This window comes from Aspergillus ochraceoroseus (genome assembly GCF_002846915.1).
Source record: "Aspergillus ochraceoroseus IBT 24754 chromosome Unknown P175scaffold_1, whole genome shotgun sequence".
Lineage (NCBI taxonomy): Eukaryota > Fungi > Ascomycota > Eurotiomycetes > Eurotiales > Aspergillaceae > Aspergillus > Aspergillus ochraceoroseus.
In genome coordinates, this window is record NW_024468476.1 from 1,583,965 (window position 1) to 1,599,535 (window position 15,571).

The following is a 15,571-nucleotide window of genomic DNA, read 5'->3' on the forward strand; positions in this document are numbered from 1 at the left end:
CGGGCCATTTCTTGGTGCATCATTTCTAACCCGGACCAGCTTCCGTTCCCACTATGTACTTCTTATTCCTCCAAAACAGTGTGCAAATGAATAAATACCTCAAATATACTTACCATGTATAGGCTAGTTGCAAGATTCAGATAAAGAAATAACAAATCTTTCAGCCTATCCTGCTTACTTTGTTAGAGATGTTTCACAAATGACTCGTCTAGATTTGTATTCAGTGTATATTCACTGCTGCAAACCAGATCCAGGCACACCTTGTCCGGCTCTTTCCGTCATTGCCCGTAGCATGATGACATTTCTTTCTATGTATATAAACAGATCTATATCTATCATTGGTATTATCATTATTATCAGCGTCTCCCGGTCTGGCCCTCACATAGACAGTTCTGTGGCTAGCAATTCTTGCCCTATTCAGTTCTATCATAATGGTACACGACTCTACAGGATTCTCACTCGACCAGTACGAGGTTTCTCGTCAAAATGGCTTTCTTCCGGATGCACCTCCCTTACAATCGTTAGAGGATCCTTACTACTCGCCGTGGGAGGATATCATCCGGAACTTGCCCATGCGTATCTCGACCCGCACGATCAGACAAGCCGTGGACAGTCTTCCTCTTCTCTCCACCTCAAGGTTACAAAGAGAACCTGAATGGAGGAGAGCCTATGTCGTACTCGCTTATCTCACTCACGCCTATGTCTGGGGAGGGGACAAACCCAAGGACGTATGTACTTGCTGTTCCTGAAATTGCGCTTCTGCTACCCTCGATGAACTCTTAACACTCTCATCCTAGATTTTACCCCCTACTGTGTCCGTGCCGTTTTTGGAGATATCAAACCACCTAGAGCTCCCTCCGTGCGCTACCTATGCCGCCCTGAACCTGTGGAACTTCGCTGTGTCATCCCCTAATGTAGACCTTACCTGTGCTGATAACCTGTCCGTGACGGCGTCGTTCACTGGAACAAAGGACGAAGAATGGTTTTTCATGGTATCGGTCGCTATCGAAGCCAGGGGTGCGCAGCTGATCCAGTTAATGTTCGACACAAGCCATGCTGTCACGCTTGATGATACACCCGGGGTAGCCATCTCCCTACACCAGCTGGGTGATGGGTTGCACGAGCTAGGCCGGATACTGGAGCGAATGTATGAGAAATGCCGTCCCTCTTTCTTCTTTCATGTATTGCGTCCGTTTCTAGCAGGGAGCAAGAACATGGTCTCAGCTGGCCTACCCAGTGGATTGTTCTATGACCTCGGCGAAGGAAAAGGAGAGTGGCGCCAATACAGCGGCGGCAGCAACGCCCAAAGCTCTCTAATTCAGACATTCGACATCTTTCTGGGCATCGAGCACTCCGCTACAGGAAACATAAACCCAGAACATAAACCCCAGCCGTCAAATAAAGGCGGATACCTGCAGGTATGTACAAAACTGCCTTTGCGGGGATTTACTTGCAATCTTCCATTGTACAGAGGATAATTCGATGCTGATATCTCCGGGAAACAGGACATGCGGAACTATATGCCAGGACCTCACCGCCGCTTCCTCGAGATGCTGGGTGGGATATCCAATGTGCGTGCGTACGCCATGAGTTGCAAGCCAGACTCCGCCGTGAGAGACGCATACAACGCCGCCGTCATGTCGTTAGGGTCCTTCCGCGATATCCACATTCAAATGGTTACTCGGTATATTATCATGGCGGCAAGGACTCCTCCGCCGGAACAAGTCATGGCGGATTTGAACCTGGCTACCGCAACATCTTCGAAAATGAAGAACTCGAATGTGGATGTTAAGGGGGGGTTGAATGGCACTGGAGGCACAGACCTAATACCTTTTCTGAAGCAAACTCGAGATGCTACGAAGGCCACGGCTAATTACGTTGATTAAACGCTGTTTCGCGCGTGGAGTGGGGATGAGTTGGCGTTCCTTTTCCCCCCTTTTGTGTATAGATATCCTTAAACCTCTGTATTAACAAGAAGCCAGTCATTGTTTCATGTATCTATACGGAGTACATTAGATTAGGTCTAAACCGATTATCTGTAGATATACTCCTAGGAGGAAATATTCCTGAAACTAGACTAACAAGCCTGAATATGTGTTTTGTTCAATTTAAGATGCAGTTCTTGCTCAATCATAAAAAAGTCCCGCTATTCCTAATTTAGTTTATCCATTTCATAACATCATGCGTAGAGCCTTGCTAAGGCAGGTCACGCTCAGTAGCAGCAGACGTCCAGTGAATCTTGGTATCATCCAGACGCAGAACTCCCCACAGGGAGGGGCAGCGGCCGGAAAAGGAAGCACGGCGCTTATTGTATTCAACATTTCCCTGGGCATCAGTGGGAGCCGATTAAAGTTGTCTTCCGAGAGGCGAAGGAAGATACATTCCTGGTAACCATGAAAAGCTCCAGATTCCGCTATAAATCCAGGCCCAGCCGGAAAGGACGCGCGGATTAGACGCCGGTCGTTCTATAAATCTGAACCGACCCCTGTCGTCTATCGTTTTTTCGTACTTGACGGAACGCCTTCGCTCTCTCGTAGCTCGGATAGTCTTTTCTCGCGTTCGATAAGTCGTTCCTTCTCGTCCTTGATCATTTGCTCCACAGTTTTATTGGCTTCCGCCAGCCGATCCAGCTCCTTGTTTTCAGCCGTCTTACTATAAGGGTTCTCCGGTGTCTCACTGTAGGGAATTTCGGCCGTTCTCCCGCCGCGGTGCCCCTGCCCCTGTTTTGTATTCTTTCCGCTCTTCCCTTTCTGTGGCTGTGGTGTCGCTGAGCCCCCGGTAAGATATTCATAAAATTGCTCAACGGGTTCATTGAACACGACTTCCTCGTAGTTCTGACTGACGACCACCTCTCTCCGCTCCTTCTTCCCTTCTGCGTCGGGGCCATATGGGTGCAGTTTCAGACTGTGCCAAAGGGTCTGCGGCTTCTCTGTAGACTCCGGGACAAAGTACAATTTAATCTGGATCTCAAATTCACCCCATCCGGTCTCGGTTACTTCGAAGGGCGGCTGTTCGATTGTGCGTACGTTCTGCGCGTACGTCTCATGAAGCTTGAATTGGACCTTTTTGAGCCAGTAGGAGATATCTTCGCCGTTGATACCCTTAACAAATACGCGCCACTGGTGGGTATGGTCTGCTGGTACGTTGGCTGGTTTTTTAGCTGGATCAAAGGGTTGCGCTTCGCTGCCGAAAACTACACCAGTTCTGGTCAGTCTTTTTTGTCAGTTTTTTTTTTTGATCGGCGATATAAACAGTAAATCGACCGTTAAGAAAAAGCATTAGCATACCAAAGGGTCTGAATATCGAGACTCCCTATTTATTCAAGAGTTAGCTTGTCACCTCCTTGTAGTCGGCTTTCGGGTTTCGAAACTCACCCTAACACGTTTTGTACCTGTTGCAGAAGGCATTTTGGCGGGTTTGTGACACAGAATCGCTGTTTTATTCCAAATGAATAAAGATGATGTGGAATTCCGTAGTTCAGGTAGAAGAATAAGTGATGGCGATCATCATAAGCCCGTTCGCCTTTTCCTCTTCCCGATGAGGCATTCCAACCTGATCTCCACCTTCCGCGGACTAACTATAGTCCGGATGTCACGTGCAACATTTGCGAAAGCGGTGGCGCCCGGAATTAGGAAGCTAGACTTGTTCCGCGGTGGCTCTAGATCAGGGAAACAGGTACATCATGAGATACCTGCCATCGCCGCGGTTGCTCAACTTTTTCCGACCAGATTAATACAGTCCGTTCAAAATGGCCTCAAAGAAGCTTGTTGTTGCTGGAGGCAGTGGATTCTTGGGTTTGTCGCAGCTTTTTTTTTGTTTTTGTTTTCCAGTGGTAGGACATTTCCATACTAATCCGCTTTCTGATGTTGTAGGTTCAAGAATCTGCAAATCAGCTGTTGCTAGGGGTTGGTCTGTCACATCTCTTAGGTATGGCATTCAATTATACGACATACAATATTGTACCGTTTATTCATTCACACGTTCAATAGTCGCTCCGGAGAACCGCGGTGGGATACAATTACGAGCTCAAGCCAGTGTCCGGGATGGGCTAGGTCCGTAGAATGGGCTAAGGCCGATATTCTGAAGCCGGATTCGTACAAGTCTTTCTTGCAGGGAGCAGCGGCAGTTGTTCACAGCATGGGCATCCTCCTCGAGGCCGATTACAAGGGCGTGGTTCAAGGCCGGGAGCCAATTATTTCGGGATTACAGAGAGCTTTCAAGTCGTCAAAGCTTGGGAGTCAGGATCCCCTAAAAAGGCGGGAGGGAGAAGCACTCGAGCCACAAGAAAAAGATGGACAATTTACTTATGAACTAATGAACAGAGACTCTGGTTCGTAAACACATTGTCATTGTAAAGGGCGAGACTGACACTTTATTCGAAATAGTTATTGCTCTAGCGAAAGAGTCCGTAAACGAGCACGTCCCAACATTCGTCTTCATTTCCGCCTCTGGAGGCGCTCCAATCCTTCCGAGCAGATACGTCAGCACTAAAAGAGAAGCGGAGACGACAATATCGTCGCAGCTCCCAGAACTGCGGAGTATATTCATACGGCCCCCTTTCATGTACGACTCGAGCAGGAAAATCACAATGCCCATAGCGCTTGGTGGCTTTGTTGGGTCGCAGGTCAATGCTCTTTTGGGCAATAGACTGAACTTTCTTGGCGCAATGGTGGACAAGCCGTTCCAAGTGGATACGGTAGGCGAAGCCGTAGTCGAAGCGATGGATGATCCATCAATCAGTGGTCCGGTGGGACCGAAGAAAATAGAAACCTTGGCCACCAAGGCGTGGAGAAAAAACATGCTTTGAATGATTTCAAGTAACTCCTCGACAGCGTCATTTCGGCGTGATGTCCAAGGATGTCCAAGGATAGCCAAGTTCGAATTTCAGGCCCGGCAAAGCTCGAGATGAGGCTATTTCAAGGTGTGTTATGAAACCTCGTACTGTACAACAAATGTATTTTATATCATGGTTCCACGTTCAAAACTGTCCCGAATTTCCGTAGTGTACTAGAAGATAGTCAATTAATCTGCAAATCGAGCGAGAAACGGATGTACGAACCTTATTGTAAAACCGAGCCAACTTCTGGTTGAACTGCTTGTTCTTCTCGTTAATATAAGTGACATCGGCATCGTCGTCGCCACGGCGTTCCTTGCGTTTCTTGAGTCGGACCTCCTCTGCCTTCCTCAGATCGGCAACAAGTTTATCGACAGCAGCACGGTCAGGCTTGTTCTCGGTGAATCCAACGGTATCAGCAGTAGAATAAAAACTACCGTTTTTATCAACCGCAATCATCTCTCCGTCTTCTGTTTCCACAATCTCAAGATCACCATTCGCGGCAGCCTTTTCAATAGCCGCCAGCTTGTCCCTCTCATATCCTTCTAAATTGGGCTGCATCTCTCGCATCTGCCGCTTGTATACTTTTCGCGCATCTTGGGTATAATCCTGAAACGCAACATCATCGCGGTGTCGCTGCTTCTTCTCCATCCGTCTATCCCATTTCTCAGACTCATCGACTGTCCAGTCCCAGGCGCGCTTGCGCTCAAAATCCTCGCCAGCAGCTTCCGTATCCGCTTTTAGTAGGTTGTGTGAGGCGAAAGCGTGTTTGCGTGATAACGAAGACAAGAGCGCTGGATCAGTTGCTAGTCGCTGTGTCTCTGCAACTGTCTCTTTCAAGTTACGCTCTGTGGCAGATTTCTGTGGTAAATTTAGCTGATATTCAAGGTATATTGAGGTTGTGCTTAGAGCACTCACTGCGCGTGCTTGAAGGGCCTTGAATCTTTCCTGCCTTTGGCGGGCCCTGGAGGCCGCACTGTCATCTTTATCCTCTGCCTCTGTATTCTTCACGGAATCACCCTGAGACTTCGACCCATCGGTTTCTGGTTGTACTGCTGAGGATCCCTCAGGGGCATTGTCAAGGTGATGGGGATCCGACTCATCTATCTTTCGCTGGTCAGACATGGTTCTGCAGGCTTTTCGGACGAAGATCTGGACGAAGAACGGGATGCGAGAAGGCTTCTTAATTAAGTGAGTTGTGCTAAGTCTCAAAGACGCTGCTGATAGATCGACTGTTGCTGATGCGAGTTCCTCCTCGATTATTGGAAAAAGCAGGTGGTCGGTTTAAAGCTTTGACCGCTGTGCTCACCGCCTACCACGCTCGTATGTTTCGATGTCGCATACGGTGTACTCAATCACAGTTATGAATAGAGATGGATTATTATCACGATCGTTGATTCTATTGCGGTCCCTGTGCAGTGGCAATGGCTGGGTATTTATACTCCCGTGCTTGGGAATTACCCAGGCGACAAATCCCTGCAGCACGCCGGGGCTGGTCCCCGTTATGCCGCCACATCACAGGAATATCCCAAACATCTCCTTCACAGTCCCAGCTCCTCAGATTCGCTTTGCTCCCTGACGCACCGTTGGATCAGCGTGAGGGTGTAAGTGCAGCTGCGGATAGATATCTCAGACAGATTTTCTTGCAAAAATGGCCCTCCGATTCTCCGCCTCCTCCGGTGTGGGTATCGAGCTCCCGCTTACCCAAAAGGGGGGCGGCATCCATCCGGACTATGATAAGGGACATCCAAAACGCTCGAACCATCCGAGAATTACAAATCTGTGTCGAAAAATATCTGATTGCGGGGACGGAGAGAGTCATTCCACAACGAGAGCTATGTGATGCCATAAAACAGGCTTTGGCCCTCTGCGAGCAGAACAGTTCTTATGGAGAGATTCTTTCTACATTCAATGGAATCGTTACGAGGCTTGAGCAGTTGTATACCAAAATACCCAGTGGTTTATGTACCCTGGGGATGTGCTATGCTTCTTTTGCTTTTTCCAAATTCGCTCTTGAACGGTATTTGCGGAGTTACCTCGCTGTGAGCCCAAGGCCATTGAGCCTCGACTCGAGTCTGTCAATAGTGAACGCTCTCTTGTCGTCTCTCCGGGCGTCCTCTTTTCAACCCCTAGAACATAGCGCAGAAAATTTACTAGAGTTGACAGCCGGAGGTGGCTGTAACTCATCGAATTTACATAGTGTACTATACTGGACCCAGCCCCAAGCTCCAACGGATGCAATCGGCGAGTATTTATCGTTGCTTTTGAAGCTTGGGGATGATTCCATCCTCCACGAATTATGGAACCGGCACCTAGAAAATACATCGCCTAGTTCTTCTTTCCAGCATTTCCAATCAGCTTATGTCTATGCCTTGGCTTTGGTGGAGACTGGCTGTTCGCAAAAGGCTCTCGCTGCGTTGACACAGATATCGGAACGTGCAGATGATGCTCTACCAGGCATTTCAAAATTTGAAGACTTAAGTAATCTTCTAACAGATAAAGCTATCAGCCAATCGCTATACCAGATTGCTGGGGAGGGGGAATATGTGATGATCCTTGACACCCAACTCGACCAAGTGGAAAGAAGACTTGGAATCCGCTGGCAGCCCGATATAGCGCAGCATACAAGCGTCCTAGATTCTCTTGACATTCCTACCGAAAGTTCCCTCCTAGCCGTCGATGGGAACAATTCTGGGTATATAAGCAGTGAACAACTGATGGCTGAGATCCGTGCTCTTAAATGCTCCAAATCCATAACAGATCTCGGTTGGTTAGCGAGTTTGCTGGAAGATCATGAAGGACACCTAGTTCCTGTGGCAATACCATCCTGCAAAGTCTCAGATTCAGAGTTTTATTGGGCACTTCAGCGCTCCCCAGTTGAACTCTCAGAAGGGCAATCCATGACAGATGGCAATTCTGAAACATGGTCGCCTTCCAATTTAGGGATGATCAAGGTTGTTTCTGACATCAAGACAATTCCGTGGACGCTCGAACGCTCTCTAAATCTGATTCAGCTTGGCTACCTCCTTAGAAGGAAGACACCATCTCATCAGGACGGATCAGGCATTTCACCTCAATTAGAAGAATCTGGTCATATTGTCGCCTGGAATCGCCCTTCCAACCAACTTCTGATCGTCTTTATTGGAACTGGGCAAGAAACGATAACTCCGCATGTTCCGATACCATCTGTTCCCAAATCAAGCGACCTCGATGCAATAGCAGAAATCATACCTCTTGAAGCCGGTCGCGTGGTATCACAGGGAGATTTTGGTGCTCCGTTGGGAATCAACACTTTCAAATACCATATTGAGACGGACCCGTGTTCTGATGTGATACACTAAAATCCCCAGTTTTCGGTTAATGATGGACTTACTATGATATTCACAGTAGCTCGACTCGACAGCTCACACTGCCTTAATCAGTCTAGCAATTACTTGTACGCCACAAAAGACGCAAGGTTTCGATTTTTCTAAACTCCGGCCGATTAGCCAATGATGCCATTTACAGATGGTATGAAGTATCTACTACGAAAATTCTCTCGTTCTCAAAAAATTTCTTAATTCAAGTGCCTATCTGCCATTATAATGGCCTTGCTATTCACCCCCTTTCTTACCAGGTTTCAGTCACTATTTTTGCTCTCCTCAGCCCAGGACAATACGTGGCTACATGCTTCATTGGGATTCCTCTTGTAACTCAAGAGGAATCCCTGGACTTCAGCCGCACTAAACTTTTTCTCTGGTACCTTTCCAACGAACTCATTTGCCAGATTTTCCAGATCCGCGTGTGTCATATCCCCCTGGTGACCAACATCACTGTACATGCTCAAGAATAGGCCCCGAAGCTCCTCATGCCCGGGGAGTTCAAATTCAATCCGCATATCTACGCGCCCTGGCCGAATCAGTGCCGCATCTAAGTTCTCCGGGGCATTGGTTGTCATAATTAATATTCGGCCTTCGTGTGATGATACGCCATCAATAGCGTTCAAGAGACTGGAAAGAGAGACCCCTGTATTTGCCGGGCTCGCATATTTTCCTGGCCCCTCCGGTTTAACCGGTGGTGGATTCTCTGGTCTGTCAAGGCCCGCGACGTCGATATCCTCTATCGGGACCTCGGAAAATAGGCGAACAAACTGTGATTCAGTTAAGGTCGGATCTAGAAGACTCAAGACATAAATATCCAAGCCAAATACTCCGGCCACTGCTGATGCGAGACTTGTCTTCGCGGTTCCTGGAGGCCCTGTAAACAAGTACCCCCGCCGATACGGTATGCCATGGTTTGCATACCAGCGTCTTGTCTGTGGGTGAAGATACTCATTGATGTCTTTTAAAATGGAATCCTTCTTTTCCTTGTTGAAAATGACGGTTGAAATATCCCTAGATGGGCGCGAGGTGATGCTCGACCAGCGAGAATACTCACGAAACTCTGTAAGAGCACGGAAAATGGCGGTGCTTGATACGGATGCCTGTGGTCTATATAATTGGGCTGTCTCAATAAACATTCTGAAAGGCTCAAGCGAAAAGCTAAGGAAATGGGGTCAAGACCGCGACGAGGACCAAGACCAAGTTGATGATCACGGACGAGTCAAATTTGAATCTCCATCGAAGGGACTTGAGCAGCTGTCGCAGGATTCTGGTATATGGTACGGCTAGTGCGGGCGATTTTGAAGCCATGGCGGAGTGATCCCCCAGGGTAGAAAGCCCTCTGTGGGTCTGTCGCCGTGGTCAGTCAGAGAGAAATCTCCAAAGATGATCGTGGCTTGCTGGGGTTGTGACTTCAGGGTGTTTGTTTCTTCAGGTTCTATAGAGTATGTCAAATTAGACTATCCCTAATGAGGAAAGATATACTTATGTACCGACTGTATACGAAGTAGTTTTTCCTTCAATCCAATACTCCGTAAAATGATGGACGTCGTCAAATCGATGACCTCAAAATCTATGGAAAGAGATGCTTGAAGGAAACATGAAGCTCTAGAGCAAAACGATGATCTAAATACTGCCTCTATGACTATGTGTCGCTAAGCCTTTCTTTGTGGTGATGGTGGAAGTGAATGAAATCTGCTTCCAGAAGGTTCCAACATCCCAACATAAAATATGAGAGTATCCAGGGGTCCTGACTTCTATCCACATACATTGGGGTGTCATCACGAAGTCTGGTGGTGATAAAATTTTCGACCAAGAGAGATATACTGATATAGTGGGGGAGGTTGAGACTATCGGCCACGGCTTCTCTTTTTCGCCAACGAGCATGTCGATCGTACAACCCCAGCGAATACGACCCGAAGCTAAAAGCACAAGAAAGAAGCCTTTACTGCATCGCACCCCCAACCCATTAAGCATGAACATGAACGGGATTTGGTACTTGGTAAGTTAGCCCCATGCAATGTGATTATTAGTTTTCCTCATGATTCAGTAGTCAAATCGGTCCCCAGCCATCCTCGGTTGCCTTGAATCTTAAGGCGAACTTCCCACAACCGCAGAGGGGGTTCTGAGATTCCTGATTTGACGAAACGGAGCGAGGCTGGTTCATTCCTGTACAATCCAACCCTTATCCTGAATCCTTCGGCGTTGCTTTGAAAGTAAATGAAACACCTCAGGTGCGCCATCGCGGGTGACACTGAAAATCCTTCGATATGATCGTCACCGGGTTATTCCCCGATTGCGCCTCCCAATGACTGCAATAATATGGTTATCAAAAAGCTGCTACAAACATCCTGTGGCTGTCTGGAGCACAAGGCTAGAAGGTTGGCGTCGCAGCGCGCAGGGTTCATGCGCCACAAACGCAAATTCCAGGAATCCAAGGTAATCTATACTCCGTAGGTTCTTTTTCCTTTGTCCCCAGAATCAATCTGACTATCTATCAGTTTTTTGGCATTGAAGCTTCACGATAAGTTAGGAGGAGCCACTCAGCCGTTGAATTGAATTTCGAGACCCAAGCCCTTTCGGTGCCTAAGGTGATGCATCAACCTCCTGTTGGCTGTTGCTAACAAGGCAACCTCACATGCAGTAGTCTCCTCACTAGGGAAGGAAACGCGACGACCTGTGACGGTGCTAATGCACAATGAGCGCCCTTATTACCAGCCAAGGATCCGATAATGCCACACATCTCGTCTTGTAACTGAAAGCTGGTGCTAAGCAAGCCCACTCACATGATACCGAGAATACTTTCATGGAGCGGTGACCACGCCTCCAATGGGGACTTGGGCACACCCTGGGGCACCATTAGCCACAATCACCTCCCAAAAGGATCAATAGTACATATGTACGCCGAACGGTGCCATCTGGCATCACATAGAGCAACAAGGTTCAAGGATCACATTTCATCAAATCCTAGATCAATCTAGGTTGCCAATCGGTGCTTATTTCCATAAATCTCGCTGGCTTGTACTATTCCGGGATTTACTTCGCGTGACCCATAGCGGACGATGGGCTTCGTGCATGCCAGTCAAAGAAAACAGAGATGGCCAGTGCGACACTGTCCTCGATCCGTCATAATAACCGGCTACATACTTAAGAGCTACTCTGATGACGTTCTCGGATTTCCGATGCATCGTCGGAGATCTAGTTCTTTTGTATTCTACACAGTGCATATAATTTGGTGCCGAGGATGAGGATATACCCGAGGAGGCATACGGACCCCTACGGATTGAATGAGATGGAATTTCACCAAACAACAGGAAACGCGTCTTCGTAGACAGTCAATGTGTGGGTTTATTGCTGCAGTCAAAAACTCTATGCGCCATCAGAATTCACTACAGAACCTGGCTTGCCATTTCTGTCTAGTCTCAGCCCTGGCGGTCTGATTTGTTCATAACAGATACGATGAATCCTGGAATTCCTACGAAGTAGATGTGCGATGCCCTTTTTGTCAAGTTTCTTTACAGATCCAAAGCATCTTCCTCTCTTTGGTCTTCCGCTTCATTGATTCCGCAGGATGCGTGTACACAGGATCCGCTGTTGGGCCACCGAAACCAAGCCTGGGCTTCCTTGCACCGATCATTCTTAGAAAGCGCAAGACTCTGCATGATGCGAACTGAGGAACTGTGCTGGACGATCGATCCCCAGGTGTTGATCTAGGGCGATATCGACCAATCCCTAGCCCACACACGTCTTCTCGGCCAATCGCTAGGGCTATCATCCACAGTGCTTGATCTGCACCAAGTAGTTTCCCCCTACTGCTTAACCTTTGCCTCTCTCCATTTCTTTTTCTCGGACAGCCCAGGAGTTCAACCCCTGCTTACAACCCCTCGCCTAGTTGCGTCAATCTCTCGACTCTTGATCGCCTGCGCATGGAAGACACTAGTACGGGCAGCCTAGCATACCGAGTTTTTGCGTGAGTGCGCACGGAGTATGACTGTGCAGGAGAGACTCTTTGGGAAACCATTCTGCCAATCTGGTCATCAAGGGCTTTAGGCTTATGCCTTGGATTGGCTGTCAAGGTCTCGATACTAACCTGTTGGGATTCGGCGTCCAAATTCCCTGGGGAACAAATTTGGAATTTATCATACCAGCTGAAAACCAGGATCAGTTCAGTGAACGTAAACGACGCCATTGCCCGACAGCATTCAGCAATGCCCCAGTTAAGAACTATCAGAGGATGTAATCGCCATCAAAGATGTTGTACTGCTTTCGTCTGTTGTTTTTCCTTTTCAAAAAAGTATACTAAGGTCTAATTTCGACCTTAACATTATCCCTTTCCCCAATGGCTTAAATTTGTTTTTTTTTTTTCTCTTTGATTCCTAGAGACCGGTTCTCAAGACCGCAGAAGGTGTGAGAAGAAAACATCGAGGACTCGGGGATATAGTTGATAGGATTTCTGTCAGGGACGAGGTGATACAGATTACTGCATGTCAGGTTTTTTTTTTTCCCCCTCGTCAATGCCACACACATACACAGTGGACACGCACACCTGCTCACAAAAAGCATCACTCAGCCCATTTCCCCAGATCCGCTGCTTCTATTTTTTTGCACGGCCACAGGAAAGTCACAGAAAGCGCTAAGTGTGGTAGTGGGACACGATAGACTGGTGCAGACCATCATCCATCTATCCCGTTCACCTTCTTCCCTTACAACTGATCTGGACTCCAGACCCTCCCTTTGGACCTCATCCCCCATGCGTTTATTATAATCACAATCCTTGGTGTTTTTGCCTTCGTGAGTTATACTGTTTATTTGGATGATGGCCGCCGCATTTCTTTTCTGATTCCTTCTATCCGGACTATTACTCTGTGGTCGCTGGTTCTGCCCTCAATACCATTAGGAGCAACTAACATATGCATGTCACTCCATCCAGCTACCCTGGGAGGTTGAAAGATAAGATTTCCCCGCGGTGGATACTGTTTTCTTGAGTCCTCGGGGTTTCAGGACAAGGTGCAACTGTCTACGCATGTTATCACCCGGCCACGCCTCTGCTGCAATCCACCATAAAGCACCTGTTTGTGTGAAGACTTTTGTTTTCAGTCTTCGTTAGCTATCCGGGGTGTCTTGCTCATCTTACGTCCCTCTCTCTCCTTAATTTTCTGTTGCCTTCAACCTCAGCTACACAGGCGTTTGAGCACCCTCCAGCTTCGTTCTCTCCGGTAGATACTTGGGGGACTGGGGACGCGACAGAAGAATAATTAGGAGTGTTACCTTCGACGCTGGTCTTCCCAGATGTCGAGAACGCCACCTCAACAATGGATTCAATCCTCAGATGGCCGATATATCAGTGCACGGACTTATACTTCCGATGACGAGTCTCAGGGGCTGACGGCAATTTCATCCCATCCGTACTCCACACAGGAACCCCCGCGTTTTTTGCTTCCCGACAATCAGAGTTATGATGCAACCATGGTTCAGGTCGCGACCGTTTCGAGGCCCACTTTGCAGGGGCGGGGATGGGATGGCGGAAACGACGCAAAGTACAACTTTTCGCCGGCGAGTACAGGCTCTCTTGCACAGTACAGCATACAGCGGTCAAGTGTGTCAAGGACTGTGGAACATGCAGGGCCTTCCAGCTCCTATTATGATGCTTCGAACCGTAGTCGTGGGTCTATTGGCTCTATCGGTCGGATAAATGATGTGGATTCGCAGTAACTACCCTTTTCCTTCATTCAGATCTATAACCGGCACTTGCCATTGGATGTCACGCAGATATCCTTATATTCTTCAAATATTCCCATTTTCTTCCTCTCCTGGTGCTAGGTACCCATCGAAAGTTCTCAACTCCACTTTTAGGGTGCGGTGTTTCTAATGCAGCGTGTTCAGATATAGTAGTAGCTCTACGACCTTCCCGAGTCCAGTGCACTCCGAGAAAAGCCCTGCGATGTTTACTCCTAGTGTTCCTCCGTCAAGCTACCAGCTGCAGCAACGACCTAGTCCAGCCGGTATGCCATCAGGATTTGAGAATATCCTTCACCATTCTCCCGCTCCTACACCTCCGCCCCGACGGGCGTCGACTGCTTCAAGATACCATCTCTTTATCAGACAACAGCCCATAGCTGCGCGCGCCTGTGGAGCTGGTGATAGGGACCGGCGACCTGTGGATCCACCTCCTATAGTTCAGATGCTTTTAACGGACTTCGATCCCAGCTCCGAGGATGACAAAAACATTCTTCAGGACATCAGATTTACCGTTGGCTGTCTGCTTTGTCCCGTGTCGGAATCATCGTGGTCGTCCTCTTTAGATACGGATAGAGAGGGGGCGAATCGGAACGAAGGGGATGCATCAGGTCAATTGACCCCTTTGCTGTCGGGAAAGGCATTCGTGTCGCCATTCCACGTCGAGGAAGAACCAGACCCGGATACTGCTCCGCCACATCCATCTAGTGACGAATACATGACCGATACGCGACCCATTAGAGGATCACAGTTCAGGAGTCCATCGTCCGCAAAACCCCCAGCATCCTTCTTCATTTTTTCAGACTTGTCTGTCCGCACAGCTGGACTGTACAGACTTCAGTTTCGTCTTATGAATTGGGGCACAGTCGCGGATACGGGCCAGTCCGTGCCTATCCTTGCTGAGGCCTGGTCCGAGCCATTCCGCGTTTACCCAGCCAAAGACTTCCCTGGGATGCGGGACTCCTCGCTTCTAACCGAAAGGCTGAAGGAGCTTGGATTCGTCGAGCTAAAGACACGAGGAAAAAACAAGGGAAAGGGACGCAGGGTGACGAAGGGCCAGCAGCAGGACTAAATAGGCACAGTTGCATAGCGGTCTCTTTTCTTTTCTTTCCTTTCCTTCCAATTCTCCCTCTTTTTTTTTTTTTTTTTTTTTTTTTTTTTTGCTTTCTTGTTCTTTTTCCTTTTCCCATTTACTCTCTATTCTTTCTTCCTGCTTTGCTTTGATTTCCCCTTCTTCCTTTTGGCAGGAAGATCCAGGGATTCCATAAAACAACAGCATCTCAACTCCGCTTTGTATATCTTTGGTTCTTAGCTACTCTCAAGCATACTCGCAATTACGACGAAATGTGTAAATAGTCAAGGCGTTATTGGGACTTAAACTTGTATAGTTTCTCATTTCAACCAGCATCCCAGGTATACGATTGGGGATACTGGTTTAAAATACTCACTGTGCTTACATATTCATCGACATCTGAACTATACCCACTAGATTGCAGATTTGAAGAAGTCTTATCATTCTATATATATATACTCTCTTTGTTTATTTGCATAAATTAAAATCTAAGATGCGATGAGGCGCGATATATATGCTGGGGTATTTGATTTTATACAGGTACATAAATCTATATATTTATACATGGGG

The 15,571-nt window shown here is 47.8% G+C and overlaps 9 protein-coding genes across 9 annotated transcripts; 5 read left to right on the forward strand and 4 right to left on the reverse strand.

Moving 5' to 3' along the window:
* The first annotated feature begins 365 nt into the window (after nt 1-365).
* P175DRAFT_0497325 (indoleamine 2,3-dioxygenase) lies at nt 366-2,117 on the forward strand. The gene is made up of 3 exons (XM_040896258.1): nt 366-728; nt 798-1,418; nt 1,506-2,117. Exons 1-3 carry the CDS (start codon nt 432-434, stop codon nt 1,884-1,886), a joined length of 1,299 nt encoding a protein of 432 aa, XP_040755607.1. The 5' UTR covers nt 366-431; the 3' UTR covers nt 1,887-2,117.
* A 375-nt stretch (nt 2,118-2,492) lies between these two features.
* Nucleotides 2,493-3,407, reverse strand: yaf9 (YEATS domain-containing protein YAF9; the record flags this gene model as incomplete). The annotated part of the gene is made up of 3 exons (XM_040895728.1): nt 2,493-3,193; nt 3,288-3,312; nt 3,375-3,407. 3 exons carry the CDS (start codon nt 3,405-3,407, stop codon nt 2,493-2,495), a joined length of 759 nt encoding a protein of 252 aa, XP_040755608.1.
* Nucleotides 3,408-3,709: 302 nt separating this feature from the next.
* On the forward strand, nt 3,710-5,009 carry horA (ubiquinone biosynthesis protein COQ11). The gene is made up of 4 exons (XM_040895023.1): nt 3,710-3,794; nt 3,873-3,927; nt 3,990-4,330; nt 4,386-5,009. The coding sequence occupies exons 1-4, from the start codon at nt 3,749-3,751 to the stop codon at nt 4,805-4,807; spliced, it is 864 nt and encodes a 287-aa protein (XP_040755609.1). The 5' UTR covers nt 3,710-3,748; the 3' UTR covers nt 4,808-5,009.
* On the reverse strand, nt 4,960-5,959 carry P175DRAFT_0527667 (pre-mRNA-splicing factor SYF2; the record flags this gene model as incomplete). Its single annotated transcript, XM_040899544.1, has 2 exons — nt 4,960-5,007; nt 5,060-5,959. The coding sequence occupies 2 exons, from the start codon at nt 5,957-5,959 to the stop codon at nt 4,960-4,962; spliced, it is 948 nt and encodes a 315-aa protein (XP_040755610.1).
* A 299-nt stretch (nt 5,960-6,258) lies between these two features.
* On the forward strand, nt 6,259-8,175 carry P175DRAFT_0527668 (uncharacterized protein; the record flags this gene model as incomplete). The annotated part of the gene is made up of 1 exon (XM_040899545.1): nt 6,259-8,175. One exon carries the CDS (start codon nt 6,259-6,261, stop codon nt 8,173-8,175), a length of 1,917 nt encoding a protein of 638 aa, XP_040755611.1.
* Nucleotides 8,176-8,435: 260 nt separating this feature from the next.
* On the reverse strand, nt 8,436-9,974 carry P175DRAFT_0553494 (uncharacterized protein). Its single transcript, XM_040900495.1, has 3 exons — nt 9,687-9,974; nt 9,413-9,631; nt 8,436-9,354 (listed from the first exon to the last, which is right to left on the reverse strand). The coding sequence occupies exons 2-3, from the start codon at nt 9,502-9,504 to the stop codon at nt 8,454-8,456; spliced, it is 993 nt and encodes a 330-aa protein (XP_040755612.1). The 5' UTR covers nt 9,505-9,631; nt 9,687-9,974; the 3' UTR covers nt 8,436-8,453.
* A 762-nt stretch (nt 9,975-10,736) lies between these two features.
* Nucleotides 10,737-12,382, reverse strand: P175DRAFT_0527671 (uncharacterized protein; the record flags this gene model as incomplete). The annotated part of the gene is made up of 4 exons (XM_040899546.1): nt 10,737-10,881; nt 10,980-11,041; nt 12,072-12,143; nt 12,212-12,382. 4 exons carry the CDS (start codon nt 12,380-12,382, stop codon nt 10,737-10,739), a joined length of 450 nt encoding a protein of 149 aa, XP_040755613.1.
* A 1,100-nt stretch (nt 12,383-13,482) lies between these two features.
* On the forward strand, nt 13,483-13,905 carry P175DRAFT_0527672 (uncharacterized protein; the record flags this gene model as incomplete). The annotated part of the gene is made up of 1 exon (XM_040899547.1): nt 13,483-13,905. One exon carries the CDS (start codon nt 13,483-13,485, stop codon nt 13,903-13,905), a length of 423 nt encoding a protein of 140 aa, XP_040755614.1.
* Nucleotides 13,906-14,134: 229 nt separating this feature from the next.
* P175DRAFT_0489354 (velvet factor family protein) lies at nt 14,135-15,001 on the forward strand (the record flags this gene model as incomplete). Its single annotated transcript, XM_040895729.1, has 1 exon — nt 14,135-15,001. The coding sequence occupies one exon, from the start codon at nt 14,135-14,137 to the stop codon at nt 14,999-15,001; it is 867 nt and encodes a 288-aa protein (XP_040755615.1).
* Nucleotides 15,002-15,571: the final 570 nt, after the last annotated feature.

Coding starts and splice junctions, on each gene's coding strand:
- P175DRAFT_0497325 (XM_040896258.1), top strand. CDS start 432: ATGGTACACGACTCTACAGGATTCTCACTCGACCAGTACGAGGTTTCT. Junction 729..797: donor GAGGGGACAAACCCAAGGAC/GTATGTACTTGC, acceptor CTCTCATCCTAG/ATTTTACCCCCTACTGTGTC. Junction 1,419..1,505: donor ATAAAGGCGGATACCTGCAG/GTATGTACAAAA, acceptor TCCGGGAAACAG/GACATGCGGAACTATATGCC.
- horA (XM_040895023.1), top strand. CDS start 3,749: ATGGCCTCAAAGAAGCTTGTTGTTGCTGGAGGCAGTGGATTCTTGG. Junction 3,928..3,989: donor TGGTCTGTCACATCTCTTAG/GTATGGCATTCA, acceptor CACGTTCAATAG/TCGCTCCGGAGAACCGCGGT. Junction 4,331..4,385: donor ACTAATGAACAGAGACTCTG/GTTCGTAAACAC, acceptor TATTCGAAATAG/TTATTGCTCTAGCGAAAGAG.
- P175DRAFT_0553494 (XM_040900495.1), bottom strand. CDS start 9,504: ATGGCTTCAAAATCGCCCGCACTAGCCGTACCATATACCAGAATCCTG. Junction 9,355..9,412: donor TGGAGATTCAAATTTGACTC/GTCCGTGATCAT, acceptor CCATTTCCTTAG/CTTTTCGCTTGAGCCTTTCA.